At 52.1% G+C, this 15,668-nt stretch overlaps 1 protein-coding gene and 1 long non-coding RNA gene across 2 annotated transcripts in view; one reads left to right on the forward strand and one right to left on the reverse strand.

The window, feature by feature from the left end:
* LOC116967699 (spectrin beta chain, non-erythrocytic 4-like) overlaps positions 1 to 8,089 on the reverse strand; it is a 53,289-nt gene extending 45,200 nt beyond the window's left edge. Inside the window, 5 exon segments of the mRNA XM_033014295.1 lie at positions 498 to 588; positions 1,388 to 1,590; positions 6,420 to 6,833; positions 6,835 to 7,178; positions 8,003 to 8,089. Coding sequence (XP_032870186.1) covers positions 498 to 588; positions 1,388 to 1,590; positions 6,420 to 6,833; positions 6,835 to 7,134 — 1,008 coding nt within the window. The 5' untranslated portion in view covers positions 7,135 to 7,178; positions 8,003 to 8,089.
* On the forward strand, positions 1,859 to 2,397 carry LOC116967700. Its single transcript, XR_004410309.1, has 2 exons — positions 1,859 to 1,935; positions 2,268 to 2,397. It is a non-coding gene; the product is annotated as an uncharacterized LOC116967700 (long non-coding RNA).
* Positions 8,090 to 15,668: the final 7,579 nt, after the last annotated feature.

The following is a 15,668-nucleotide window of genomic DNA, read 5'->3' on the forward strand; positions in this document are numbered from 1 at the left end:
TGTGCGTGCAGCTGCCGAGAGCTGGTTCGGTCTCCCCCTAATCCCCCCCTGTTCTCACGCCCCCCCACCGGTTTCCCACTCGTATCTGCCCACTGGCAAATACAAACTTGAAAAAAGACAAAAATAAATCGGGCCCAAACTATACTCACGGAATCTACGGCGCTTCGATCGATTTTTATTCATAGCGTTTGACCTTTGACAAATCCCATGATCCTTTGCGTTTTTCGGAATACCGAACTCGCTTATTATGCAGCTCACCTCCGCCTCTCCTGCCGGGCCCAACAGACAACCTCGGACTGACAACACCAGTGGTCACTGTGCCCCAGTGGTCAGTACCACTTACAGCAACTTGGACATTTATGCATCTGCACGAACATATATATAACATATATTGCCCTGATAAAAGATGCCTCGATGGCATTTTCACCGAAGACATTTCATGGCCAACAGTTCTACCTCTTCCCTCAGCTCTGTCTGAAGAATATCGTGGCACCAACCTCGTGACAACTCTGGAGAAACCGCTGGAGCTCCCACTCATCACTCAGATGCACCAGCCACTCGTGGGCAAGCTTGTAGTTGCTCTGGCTCCTGTGAACAAGATAATTTCGTTTATTTTTAAATATCCACTGACTTGACCTCCACAAGCATCTGTGGCAATGAATTCCACAGATTCACCACCCTCTCACCAAAGAAATTCCTCCTCATCTCCATTCTAAGGGGACGTCCTTTAAATCTGAGGCTGTTCACTCTGGTCCTGGACTCTCCCACTAGTGGAAACATCCTCTCCACATCCACTCTATCCAGGCCTTTTGCTATTCTGTAGGTTTCAATGAGCCCCCCCCCCCCCCCCCTTATCCTTCTAAGGCCCAATGCCATCAAACGCTCCTCATATGTTCAGACCCTTCTTCAGACCCAAAGACTGAAGTTCTTCTGTCTGAAGAAGGGTCTTGACCCGAAACGTCACCCATTCCTTTCTACCAGAGATGCTGCCTGTCCCACTGAGTTACTCCAGCATTTTGTGTCTCTCTTCGATTTAAACCAGCATCTGCAGTTCCTTCCTAGATCAGCAAGGACCAGGTCTGAAACATAGAAACAGAAAATAGGTGCAGGAGCAGGCCATTCGGCCCTTCGAGCCAGCACCGCAATTCAATATGATCGTGGCTGATCATCCAAAATCAGGACCCCGTTCCTGCTTTCTCCCCATATCCGTTGATTCCTTTAGCCCTAAGAGCTAAATCTAACTTTCTCTTGAAAGTTTGCTCTATCTTTAGACTTGAGTGGCCTAACTCTGCTTGACCACGTGAATGGACGATAGACAATAGGTGCAGGGGGAGTAGGCCATTCGGCCCTTCGAATAGATGAAGGCAAACTGTGGCTGCTTCTGTACCTGGTGATGATGGATTCCGTCTGATCTTTGATCTTGTCCATGTAGATGTTGCCGCCTTTCACCAGGTGTTCCCCGGCATCCACCACCGTGTTGATCTTCTGCAGGTTTATCTCCAGCGTCACCAGGAAGTCGCGGTGCTTCTTGATGGCGGCCTCGGCTCCAGCCACGGACGCGGGCAGCTCCAGCTGGGCCAGCTTGGACTCCTGCACGGAGACACACCAGACCAAGCGGCTGAGGTGAAGGTGAAAGCAAATGCAACGCAAAGCCACCTCCGGGGGAACCGCCAACCTGAACCTCCAACCTCCTAGCCATTAGTTCAGCTCCCAAGTTACCACAGTGTACAGAGGGGAGAGGTTCGGGAGGGAGGAGGGGGTCTCCCTGTCGGTCTGCTCCTGGGCCTGGCAGCGGGCAGTAGATGGGCCGCACAGCGGTCGGCTGCCCGCCCCTTTTTCCGGGATTACGTCCACGCCCGCGTGTCGCTGGAGAGGGAACATGCGGTGTCCACGGGGACTGTGGAGGCATTCTGTGAACGCTGGTCACCGCGGGAGGTTGAATATATTATAGATACAAATGTTAATATTTTAATTTGATAATTTTGTTTAAGTGTTTTCTAAATTGTTTGAGCTATCTACCTTCCCTTGTAAATTGTACATTTGTTTAAAAATCTAATAAAAAAACATTTACGGGGAAAAAAAAAAAAATCACCGCAGTGTTCCATGCGCGGGTCCACGCAGCGGGCAGTCGATGGGCCTGCCCCTTTTCCGAGAGAAACAAAGTTATCAAATTAAAATATTAACATTTTTATCAACAATACATTCGACCCCCCGCGGTGACCAGCATTCACGGAAGGCCTTCAGAGTCCCCCTGGTCACCGCGGGAGGTCGAATGTATTGTTGATAAAAATGTTAATATTTTAATTTGATAACTTTGTTTGTAAAATGCCAATATAGGCATTCTCTGATCGTGTCGCTACTTTGTATTTTTGCTTGTTCTGAATAAAAGCATTTTTTGTATGAAAGAAAAAGTTTCCTCAGTGTAAATAAACATGCTTCAATGCTCATTACTGCCCACTTGGTGCTGGAACTCTCTTAGAAACATAGAAAATAGGTGCAGGCGTAGGCCATTCGGCCCTTCGAGCCTGCACCGCCATTCAATATGATCATGGCTGATCATCCAACTCAGTATCCCATCCCAGCCTTCTCTCCATACCCCCTCATCCCTTTAGCCACAAGGGCCACATCTAACTCCCTCTTAAATATAGCCAATGAACTGTGGCCTCAACTACCTTCTGTGGCAGAGAATTCCACAGATTCACCACTCTCTGTGTGAAAAATGTTTTCCTCATCTCGGTCCTAAAAGATTTCCCCCTTATCCTTAAACTGTGTGACCCCTTGTTCTGGACTTCCCCAACATCGGGAACAATCTTCCTGCATCTAGCCTGTCCAACCCCTTAAGTATTATGTAAGTTTCTATAAGATCCCCCCTCAATCTTCTAAATTCTAGCAAGAATTCTCTTCCCTTAATACCTCATAGAATCAAATTATTCAATCACACCTCATTCTGATAAAGTTCGGTACTTAAAACAGACAACAACACAAAGGGTTAAGGTAAACCAAACCAAGCTGTACTCGATCCTTCATGACGGGAGTGGCGGGGACCAGTGCACAGGCAGAGGGGGACGGGAAGGGGTAAAGGGAGAAAGGATTGGGGGAGAGGGGGTAGGAACTGCCGTTGGTGAGGGGAGGGAGGGGGGCACATTTCCACAGTCTCACCTGACTGTTTATATTAGTTTAGTTGGGATTAGTTTAGAGATACAGGTCCTTTGGCCCACCGAATCCACGCCAACCAACGATCCCTGCACACTAACACAATCCTACACCCACTAGGGACAATTTTTACATTTACACCAAGCCAATTAACCTACAAACCTGTACGTCTTTGGAGTGTGGGAGGAAACCGAAGATCTCGGAGAAAGCCCACGCAGGTCACAGGGAGAGAACGTACAAACTCCGTACAGACAGCACCCACAGTGGGGATCGAACCCGGGTCTCCGGCGCTGCATTCGTTCTAAGGCGAATCAGCGGCTGTGGAAAGCATCTTGTCCGGAAATATCACAATCTTATTTGGGAATTGCTCTGCCCAGGACAAGAAGGCTCTGCAGAGAGTAGTGCGTTCGGCCGAACGCACTATGGGAACTACACTCGCCCCCCCTGCAGGAACTATACATCAGGAGGTGCAACTCCAGAGCCAACAAGATCATGGGAGACCCCTTCCACCCCTGCAACGGACTGTTCCAGCTGCTACGGTCAGGCAAACGCCTCTGTTGCCATACGGTGAGAACGGAGAGGTTGAGAAGGAGTTTCTTCCCAGAGGCCATTCGGACTGTAACTCCTCTCTCACCAGGGACTAACTTTACTGAACCACTCTACTGGTTTTTTTTTTAATTGCTGTTTTTTTTCCCTTTTTCCTTCCGCCCACAATATGTAAAAGCATATGTGATTCTGTTCCAAGGTACACAAAAAAGCTGGAGAAACTCAGCGGGTGCAGCAGCATCTATGGAGCGAAGGAAATAGGCAACGTTTCAGGCCGAAACCCTTCTTCAGACTGATAGGGGGGGGGGGGGGGGGGGGGGGGGGGGGGGGGGGAGAAGGAAGGAAAAAGGAGGAGGAGGAACCCGAAGGCTGGGGAATGGGAGGAGACAGCGGGAGAGCTGGGGGATGGGAGGAGGCAGCAAGGACTAACAAAATTGGGAGAATTCAATGTTCATGCCCCCAGGATGCAGGCTCCCCAAGCGGAATATGAGGTGCTGTTCCTCCAATTTCCGGTGTTGCTCGCTCTGGCCATGGAGGAGACCCAGGACAGAGAGGTCGGATTCGGAGTGGGAGGGGGAGTTGAAGTGCTGAGCCACCGGGAGGTCAGGTAGGTTCTTGCGGCCTGAGCGGAGGTGTTCGGCGAAACGATCGCCCAACCGATGTACAATCTCACCGATGTAGATTCTGTTCTATTCTGTTTGTTTGTTTGTTTGTTTGTTTGTTATTTGCACAAAGTCCGCGAGCATTGCCACTTTTCATTTCACTGCGCATCTCGTACGTGTATGTGACGAATAAACTTGATTTGACTTGACTCTACCGCTGCGCTACTGAGAGGAAAGGTGGGAGGGAGGGGAGTTGGGACCAGCTCTTGGTTCTTGGTTTCTTGGTCCTCCAGAATATTCCAAATGGAATTTAAACTGGAGGTGGTGAAGGGAGGGCCTAAGCCAGAAAGGGTTATTGGGAAGAAAGAGCTACTTTAAATTTAGTTGCATCTGGTTGGGTAACTATAGTTGGGTGGAGATTATTCCATGCTTTAATTGTGCGGGGGAAGAAGGAATTGCTGTACACATCTGGTGTTCAAGAAGGAACTGCAGATGCTGGAAAATCGAAGGTACACAAAAAAGCTGGAGAAACTCAGCAGGTGCAGCAGCATCATAGATGCTGCTGCACCCGCTGAGTTTCTCCAGCTTTTTTGCGTACCTTTGCTGTACACATCTGTCTTTGTAGCTGGGATCACTAGCTAGATGTAGCTAGAGTGTGTGTGGCACAATAGAGAGCATGCTGACCGGTTGCATCGTGGCTTGGTTCGGCAACTTGAGCGCCCTGGAGAGGAAAAGACTACAAAAAATAGTAAACACTGCCCAGTCCATCATCGGCTCTGACCTCCCTTCCATCGAGGGGATTTATCGCAGACGCTGCCTCAAAAAGGCTGGCAGTATCATCAAAGACCCACACCATCCTGGCCACACACTCATCTCCCTGCTACCTTCAGGTAGAAGGTACAGGAGCCTGAAGACTGCAACAACTAGGTTCAGGAATAGCTACTTCCCCCACAGCCATCAGGCTATTAAACCTGGCTCGGACAAAACTCTGATTATTAATAACCACTTTCTGTTATTTGCACTTTATCAGTTTATTTATTCATGTGTGTATATATTTATATCATGATACCGAACACCTCCGCTCAGTCTGCAATAACCTACCTGAACTCCCGGTGGCTCAGCACTTCAACTCCCCCTCCCATTCCCAATCCGACCTCTCTGTCCTGGGTCTCCTCCATTGCCAGAGTGAGCAACAGCGGAAATTGGAGGAACAGCACCTCATATTCCGTCTGGGGACCTTGCGTCCCTATGGCATTAACATTGAATTCTCCCAATTTTGCTAGCCCTTGCTGTCTCCTCCCCCTCCTTAACCCTCTAGCTGTCTCCTCCCACCCTCCCATCCGCCCGCCCTCGGGCTCCTCCTCCTCCTCCCCTTTTCCTTCTTTCTCCCCCCCCCACCCCCCATCAGTCTGAAGAAGGGTTTCGGCCCGAAACGTCGCCTATTTCCTTCGCTCCATAGATGCTGCTGCACCCGCTGAGTTTCCCCAGCAATTTTGTGTACCTTCGATATTCCAGCATCTGCAGTTCCCTTTTGAACACTTTATATCATGGTATATGGACACACTGATCTGTTCTGTATTCATGCCTACTATGTTCTGTGTGCTGAAGCAAAGCAAGAATTTCATTGTCCTATACAGGGACACATGACAATAAACTCACTTTCACTTGAACTTGAACTTGTGGTAGGGACGGGCTCATATAACCATATAACTATTACACCACGGAAACAGGCCATCTCGGCCCTTGTAGTCCGTGCCGAACACGTATTCTCCCCTAGTCCCATCTGCCTGCACTCAGACCATAACCCTCCATTCCTTTCCCGTCCATATACCTATCCAATTTATTTTTAAATGATAAAATCGAACCTGCCTCCACCTTTCCCCTGGAAGTTCATTCCACACAGCTACCACTCTCTGAGTAAAGAAGTTCCCCCTCATGTTACCCCTAAACTTCTGTCCCTTAATTCGCAAATCGTGTCCTCTTGTTTAAATCTTCCCTACTCTCAATGGAACAAGCTTATCCACGTCCTCTGTCTATCCATATCATCGTGTTAAAGACCTCTATCAAGTCCCCCCTTAACATTCTGCGCTCCAAAGAATAAAGACCTAACAGGCTCACCTGGCTGTTGAGGAAGGCCTCGGCTTGCCTGACGTCTCGCAGGAAGAGGTGGTAGACATGTGCCTGGAGCAGGGCCTCCTGCCGTCGGGCCCACACCTGCTGCATCTTCTCCCAGCCCAGCTCCAGCTTGCCCAGCCACTGCTGGATGGAGCTGAGGGGCAGCTCGGCCTGGCCCAGCGCCAGGGGCTCCCTGACGGCCAGGATACGGCGGTAGTCCTCCTCCCTGCGGCCCATCTCCTCCTGCAGGGCCTCGTGCTGCCTCAGCAAGGCCTCGGCCTGGCCCAGCGAGTCGGGCAGCTCTTCGGACAGCGCCGCCCCCTGGGTCCGAGCCAGCCATGACAGGAAGCTGTCCAAGTCCTGGATGAACTGTTGTAGCTTCCCAGCCACGCTGAGGGAATCCTCGCAACCCTGCAACGCTCTCTTTCAGCTGCTCCCACTCCTCGCTGATCTCCTCGAACTGGACCAAGATGTCCATGGCCTGGCCAGGGTGCGCGGAGGCCAAAGCCTCGGCCTCCAGTTGCAGGCCGATCAGCTTGGGCTCGATGACAGTCAGCGCCCCCTCCATGGTGGACAGCTTCCTCTGCAGGGCGATCACCCCACCAAAGTCATTGACCAGGCCCTGTGTGGACTCAATCGCTTTCCTCTTCTCCCGGATCTGGCACTTAATCTCCTGGCATTCCAGCAGGTAGCTCTGAACACACAGCAGAGAGTTCATCGTCTCCTTCTTGTTCTTCACCAGCCGCAGAATCTTGGCCCCACCTGTAGAGAGGACACGCGCGGTTAGCAAAGGGTTTTGTCTGCCCACTTAAGCCTTGTTCCCACTTAAGGGCCTGTCCCACTTTCACGACCTAATCAACGACCTTTTTTAAACCCTGTCCCACGGTACGAGTTCATTCCAAGCGCTCTCCCCGAGTTTGCCCTGATTCGAACTCAGAGATTTACGGTAATGGCCGCTCGTCGGTACTCGGGGCTCTCGTGGACACTTCTCAACGTGTTGAAAAATCTTCACGAGTCTTCCCGTGCTTACCTGCCATTAGCGAGTCTTCCCGAGTACCTGCCGTTAGCGTTACGAGCCGCTAAGAGACGTCCCCGAGCTCCGACGTACCCGCTACGTTCATTCTCCGTGCTTACCACGAGTTTGATTTTTGCTAAACTCGGGAGAGCTCTTGGAATGAACTCATACTGTGGGACAGGGCTATTATTCGTGGACATTTTTCATCAGGCTAGAAAAAACGCCCCGACCTACTTGATGCCACGAGTACCTACGACTAGCATCACCACCTCCTACCACCTACCGAGGATCGAACCCGGGTCTCTGGCGCTGTGAGGCAGCAACTCTACCGCTGCGCCACAGTGCCGCCTATAAACGTAACAAAACATCCAAGTCACAGGTATACCAGACAAAAGGCCACACGCACATGTACACCCGCGCACGCATGCACGCACATATACAAGGCCACACACACACACTTACAGATGCACGCACGCACGTTTACACCCATACACACACACACATACACCCACACCCACACACACATACACCCACACCCACACACACATCCACACACACAGTAAGGTGTTACCTGCTGTTGAGGTGGTCCTGGCAGCTCATGACCTCAGTGGCACTAGGGTGCCCATTCTCCACCAGTTGCTGCACGACTTCATTTACTTCCACAACTCGGGACAACATGCTGTTCATCTCCTGTTCCAGGCTCTCGAACCTGACGCCACAATGATGATTAGTTTAGTTCAGTTCAGAGACACAGCGTGGAAACAAGCCCTTCAGCCCACCGTGTCCGCGCCGACCAGCGATCCGCGCACACTAGCCCCGTCCTACACACCAGGGACTAGTTACAATTCACAAGGGCCAATCAACCTGCACGTCTTTGTGGTGCGTGGGAGGAAACCGGAGCACCCGGAGAAAACGGGTCACGGGGATAACGTGCAAACTCCACACAGACAGCATCCGAGATCCGGCGCTGTAAGGCAGCAACTCTACGCGGTCATGGGGAAAATGTGAATGCAGTCAGCACCTAAGATGAGGATCGAAACTGGGTCCCTGGTGTATGTAATGAGGCAGTTTTAGTTTAGTTTAGCTTAGAGATACAGCGCGGAAACAGGCCCTTCGGCCCATCGGGTCCACGCCAACATTAACACTATCCTACACCCACACTAGGGACAATTTTTACATTAACCAAGCCAATTAACCTACAAACCCGCACGTCTCTGGAGTGTGGGAGGAAACCAGAGCACCCGGAGAAAACCCACGCAGGAGAACGTGCAAACTCCGTACGGGCAGCAGCCAAGGTCGGGATCGAACCCGGGTCTCCGGCGCTGCATTCGCTGTAAGGCAGCAACTCTACCGCTGCGCCACCGTGACTGCCCGCAAGTTCATAAGTTATAGGAGCAGAATTAGGCCATTCGGCCCATCAAGTCTACTCCGCCATTCAATCATGGCTGATCTATCTCTCCCTCTCAACCCCATTCTCCTGCGTTCCCCCGACGCACGCACTAATCAGCGGTCCCACCCGCTGCGCCGGTCCCTACCTCTGCTGCACCATCTCCAGGTCCTCCAGATTCTCGGGGATCTCCATGCGGAGAAGCCACTGCTCCTTCTCGTCGATCCATCGCTCGCAGGCGTTGACCTCGCTGAACATGCGGTAGACGGCCAGAGCGTCCTGCAGCCACTGGCGCCGCAGCCCCGCCACCTCCCGCACCTCCCGGTAGAGAGCCTCCACCTCTGCCACCCGGCCCCGCACCTCCTCCAGCTCCCGGTAGCCGGGGGCCAGCCCGTCCGCCTGCCCGCCCAGACCCTCCACCAGCGGCCGCTGCTGCCCGATGTCCTCCTCCAGCGAGCGGTGCTTCTTGGCCAGCGACTGGCTGGAGTACTCGTCGTGGCCGAAGTCGTCGCTGGAAACGATGCGGTAGACATCCTGCAGCCAGACCTCCAGGTCGTCCATGTCCGCCTTGAGCTGGAAGAAGCCGAGAGCCTCCTGGAGGTGTTGGAGTCTGAGGGCGGACAACTCGTCCAGCTTCTTCCACTGGACGCGGACCTCCAGGATCCGCTCCTGGATGTTGCCCGTGCCAAAGTGCCTCTCCGCCAGGATCTGCTCGCCCTTGGTGATGGTCTGGGTGAGGAGGCCACAACGCCCGCCTAGCTCCCCCGCCAACGCCCGCTGCTTGGCCAACTGCAGGGTGACACTGCTCACGTCCTTGCCCAGGTGGGGCGAGGAGATGACCCTCTGCTTTTCCTGGATCCAGCTCTCCGCCTCCTCCATCTCCTGCAGGAAGGCCCAGAGGCAGCGGGAGCCCTCCAGCGAGGCGCGGCGGTTCCCAGCCAGCCGCTGCAGCTCGGACACGCAGCTGTCCACATGCTGCACCCGGTTGCAAATCACCTGCGGGTCGCATGGCTGGTACCCTGCGGGCAAAACACGGTGGCATCAGCGTCAAAACCCACTCACTCTCAGTAACGTCTACTCACCCACCTCCACCTCCACCTGCACCACAGTCATCTTACAATAGACAATAGACAATAGGTGCAGGAGGAGGCCATTCGGCCCTTCGAGCCAGCACCGCCATTCAATGTGATCATGGCTGATCATCCCCAATCAGTACCCCGTTCCTGCCTTATCTCCCCGTATCCCCTGACTCTGCTATCTTTAAGAGCCCTATCCAGCTCTCTCTTGAAAGTATCCAGAGAAGTTCAAGTTCAAGTGAGTTTATTGTCATGTGTCCCTGATAGGACAATGAAATTCTTGCTTTGCTTCAGCACACAGAACATAGTAGGCATTGACTACACTGGCCTCCACCGCCCTCTGAGGCAGAGAATTACACAGACTCACCACTCTCTGGGTGAAAAAGTATTTCCTCATCTCCGTTCTAAATGGCTTACCCCTTATTCTTAAACTGTGTGTGGCCCCTGGTTCTGGACTCCCCCAACACCGAGAACATGTTTCCTGCCTCTAGCGTGTCCAAACCTTTAATAATCTTGAATGTTTCAATAAGATCTCCTCTCATCCTTCTAAACTCCACAGTGTACAAGCCCAGCCGTTCCATTCTATCAACATATGACAGTCCCGCCATCCCGGGAATTAACCTCGTGAACCTACGCTGCACTCCCTCAGTACTATCTCCACCATTGCAGGTCGGCACAGTGGAGCTGCCGAATAGCCACAGGGCCTGGGTGTGGCGGTTGAGGAGAGGATGTGTCCACCAGTGGGAGAGTCCAAGACCAGAGGACACAGCCTTAGAACCAAAGGTCGTGCCTTTAGAATGGAGATGAAGAGGCCTGCCTTCACCCAGAGTTGTGAATCTGTGGAATTCTCTGCCACAGAAGGCAGTGGAGGCCGATTCACTGGATGTTTTCAAGAGAGAGTCAGATTTAGCTCTTAGGGCTATCGGAATCAAGGGATATGGGGAGAAAGCAGGAACGGGGCACTGATTCTGGATGGTCAACCATGATCATATTGAATGGAGGTGCTGGCTTGATGGGCCGAATGGCCTGCTCCTGCACCTATTTTCTATGTTTCATTATTCGGTAGGTTTCAATGAGATCCCCCTAATGTCCAGCTAGTTTAGGACCAGAGCAATCGAACGCCCCTCATACTTCAACCCAATCAACCCCCAGGATTATTTTGGTATAATATCGACCTCCTTCATTAGCAGCACGTCTTGCCTCAGGTATAATAATAATAATAATGGATGGGATTTATATAGCGCCTTTCTAATACTCAAGGTGCTTTACATCGCATTATTCATTCACTCCTCAGTCACACTCGGTGGTGGTAAGCTACTTCTGTAGCCACAGCTGCCCTGGGGCAGACTGACGGAAGCGTGGCTGCCAATCTGCGCCTACGGCCCCTCCGACCACCACCAATCACTCACACACATTCACACACATTCACACACAGGCAAAGGTGGGTGAAGTGTCTTGCCCAAGGACACAACGACAGTATGCACTCCAAGCGGGATTCGAACCGGCGACCTTCCGGTCGCCAGCCGAACACTTAGCCCATTGTGCCATCTGTCGTCCCAGGTATGGGGCCCTGACGCTCTTTATCGACTGTGCCTCGGGGGGGCAGTGAGACCCGGAGTTCCGTAAAGGCCGGTTGGTTCAAGGCTATGCAAGACGCAGCCCAGACCGTCACGCAACCCAACCTCCCTTCCATTGACTCCATTTATACCTCGGCAAGGGCCAGCAGCAAGGACGAGCTGCACCCCAGCCACTCCCTCTCCTCCCCTCTCCCATCTGGCAAAACGTATAAAAGTGTGACAACGCACACCTCCAGATTCAGGAACAGTTTCTTTCCAGTTGTTATCAGGCAATTGAATCATCCTACCACAACCAGAGAGCAGTCCTGAACTACTATCTACCTCTTTGGTGACCCTCGGACTATCCTTGATCGGACTTTGCTGGCTTAACCTTGCACTAAACGTTATTCCCTTATCTTGCCTTCCACCACAGCGATGAATGCTGTGGTGGATGTTTGTGTTACATTTTTATTGTGTATTGTGTATTCTTTTCTATTGTACCGTTGCTGGCAAATTCATTTCACTGCACTTTATGTGCAAGTGACGAATTAAATCTTGACTTGACTTGATGTATCTGCATGGTGTAAATGGCTCGATTGTAATCATGTATTGTCTTTCCGCTGGTACACAAAATTGCTGGGGAAACTCAGCGGGTGCAGCAGCATCTATGGAGCGAAGGAAATAGGCAACGTTTCGGGCCGAAACCCTTCTTCAGACTGATGCGGGGTGGGGGGGGGAGAAGGAAGGAAAAGGGGAGGAGGAGGAGGAGCCCGAGGGCGGGCGGATGGGAGGGTGGGAGGAGACAGCTAGAGGGTTAAGGAAGGGGAGGAGACAGCAAGGGCTAGCAAAATTGGGAGAATTCAATGTTAATGCCATCCGGACGCAAGGTCCCCAGACGGAATATGAGGTGCTGTTCCTCCAATTTCCGCTGTTGCTCACTCTGGCAATGGAGGAAACCCAGGACAGAGAGGTCGGATTGGGAATGGGAGGGGGAGTTGAAGTGCTGAGCCACCGGGAGTTCAGGTAGGTTATTGCGGACTGAGCGGAGGTGTTCGGCGAAACGATCGCCCAACCTACGCTTAGTCTCCCCGATGTAAATCAGCTGACATCTAGAGCAGCGGATGCAGTAGATGAGGTTGGAGGAGATACAGGTGAACCTTTGTCGCACCTGGAACGACTGCTTGGGTCCTTGAATGGAGTCGAGGAGGGAGGTGAAGGGACAGGTGTTGCATTTCTTGCGGTCACAGCCACATTGTCTTTCCGCTGACTGGTTAGCACGCAACAAAAGCTTTTCACTGTACCTCAGTACACGTGACAATAAACTAAACTGAACTACAGTCATCTCTGGTGAGCAGGGAGGTGCAGCCAACAAGTGAACCCCCCCCCCCCCCCGGAAACGTCACCCATTCCTTCTCTCCAGAGATGCTGCCTGTCCCGCTGAGTTACTCCAGCATTTTGTCAGTAAATCAGTATCTGCGGTTGCTTCTGACGCACAAACTAACCCTCGATCTGGGTGAACTCCAGCGCCGCGGTGTTCAAGGCTTTCAGGCGCTCCGACTGCAGGGAAATGTCCGCTTCGAGGAGGCTGTGTTTCTGCAGCAGGTCCTCCACTTCCAGTAGATGCTTGCCCAGCTCCTTGGCACACAGCTGAACCTGGAGATCGTGTCAACACAGAGAACAAAGAGGTTATTGAGTCAAAGCAGCCAATACATCCAGCCTCAGCATCACTGCCCACTGACACTCTGACTGTAGCCCAGCGCGGAAACAGGCGCTTCTGCCCGTCGAGTACGTGCCGACCAGCGATCCCCCCCGTACACGAGTTCCATCCCACACACACAGCCAGGACAATTTGCGGAAGGACAATTAATAGGGTCTTGATGAGACCACACCTGGAGTATTGCGTACAGTTTTGGTCTCCTAATCTGAGGAAAGACATTCTTGCCATAGAGGGAGTACAGAGAAGGTTCACCAGACTGATTCCTGGGATGGCAGGACTTTCATATGAAGAAAGACTGGATAGACTCGGCTTGTACTCGCTAGAATTTAGAAGATTGAGGGGGGATCTTATAGAAACTTACAAAATTCTTAAGGGGTTGGACAGGCTAGATGCAGGAAGATTGTTCCCGATGTTGGGGAAGTCCAGAACTAGGGGGTCACAGTTTAAGGATAAGAGGGAAGTCTTTTAGGACCGAGATGAGAAAATCATTTTTCACACAGAGAGTGGTGAATCTGTGGAATTCTCTGCCACAGAAGGTAGTTGAGGCCAGTTCATTGGCTATTTTACAGAAGGAGTTAGATGTGGCCCTTGTGGCTAAAGGGATCAGGGGGTATGGAGAGAAGGCAGGGACGGGATACTGAGTTGGATGATCAGCCATGATCATATTGAATGGCGGTGCAGGCTCGAAGGGCCGAATGGCCTACTCCTGCACCTATTGTCTATGTTTCTATGTCTATGTTTCTAACCTACACACCTGCACGTCTTTGGAGTTCTGGGAGGAAACCGGAGCACCCGGAGAAAACCCACGCAGTCACGGGGGAGGACGTACAAACTCCGTACAGACGACACCCGTGGCCAGGATCGAACCCGGGTCTCCGGCGCTGTGAGGCAGCTACTCTACCGCTGCACCACCGTGCCTCCCTGACTTATTTCTCACTTAGCACATCGAACATGGCCATGGGCATATTTGTCTGTCTGTTGATAGCCGGGCCGTTTGGGTACGTGAGCAGCATCTCTGGATGGGAGGAATGGGTGACGCGTTCAGACCATTTACTATTATACAAGCTACATGTCACCGTTCACTGTTCTCTTCACGGGACTCCCCACTCCGCTCCTCTCTCCCCTACCCTCTCTCCTCCGCCCCCCCACCCTCTCTCCCCCTGCACAACTCTCTCCGCAAACCCCTCTCCTCCCTCCCTCTGCCCCCATCTTCCCTCCCCACTCTCCCCCGCCTCCCTCTCATCCCGCCCCTCTCTCCCTGCCCCCTCTCTACCCACCCCCCTCTCCCCATTCTAACTTCCCCCTCTTTCCCCGCCCCTCTCTCCCTGCCCCCTCTCTACCCACCCCCCTCTCCTCTCTCTCCCCGCCCCCATCTCCCCCACCCTCCTCTCTCCGCCCCTCTCTCTCCATCCTAACCGCCCCCAACCTAACTCTCCCCCTCCCCCCACCATATAACCATATAACAATTACAGCACGGAAACAGGCCATCTCGACCCTTCTAGTCCGTGCCGAACACATAATCTCCCCTAGTCCCATATACCTGCGCTCAGACCATAACCCTCCATTCCTTTCCCATCCATATAACTATCCAATTTATTTTTAAATGATAAAAACGAACCTGCCTCCACCACTTCCATTGGAAGCTCATTCCACACAGCTACCACTCTCTGAGTAAAGAAGTTCCCCCTCATGTTACCCCTAAACTTCAGTCCCTTAATTCTCAAGTCATGTCCCCTTGTTTGAATCTTCCCTACTCTCAGTGGGAAAAGCTTTTCCACGTCAACTCTGTCTATCCCTCTCATCATTTTAAAAACCTCTATCAAGTCCCCCCTTAACCTTCTGCGCTCCAAAGAATAAAGCCCTAACTTGTTCAACCTTTCTCTGTAACTCAGTTGCTGAAACCCAGGCAACATTCTAGTAAATCTCCTCTGTACTCTCTCTATTTTGTTGACATCCTTCCTATAATTGGGCGACCAAAATTGTACACCATACTCCAGATTTGGTCTCACCAATGCCTTGTATGGAAGGGTCCACTTAAGTGACTACAATTTTGTTTACGAAGGGGGTATGCAGAACCAGTCATTAGTTTAGTTTAGGGTAGACAAAAATGCTGGAGAAACTCAGCGGGTGAGGCAGCATCTATGGAGCGAAGGAAATAGGCAACGTTTCGGGCCGAAACCCTTCCGGGTTTCGGCCCGAAACGTTACCTATTTCCTTCCTGAAGGGTTTCGCGACGAAACGTTGCCTATTTCCTTCGAGGTGGAGCCAATGGGCTGAGGGAAAGCTGAGAAGCGGAGGAGAAAGTAGGGACTACCTGAAATTTGAGGTCAATGTTCATACCGCTGGGGTGCAGACTGCCCAAGCGAAACTAGTTACATTTAGTTCGGAGATACAGCGCAGAAACAGACTCTACGGCCCCAACCCAACTCTCCCCCTCCCCCCACAACTCCCCCTCCTCCAGAAGCCCCTCACCTGCATCCCCTCCATCCAGTCGATCATGT

The sequence above is a fragment of the Amblyraja radiata genome, chromosome 41 (assembly GCF_010909765.2).
Source record: "Amblyraja radiata isolate CabotCenter1 chromosome 41, sAmbRad1.1.pri, whole genome shotgun sequence".
In the NCBI taxonomy this organism is placed as follows: Eukaryota; Metazoa; Chordata; class Chondrichthyes; order Rajiformes; family Rajidae; genus Amblyraja; species Amblyraja radiata.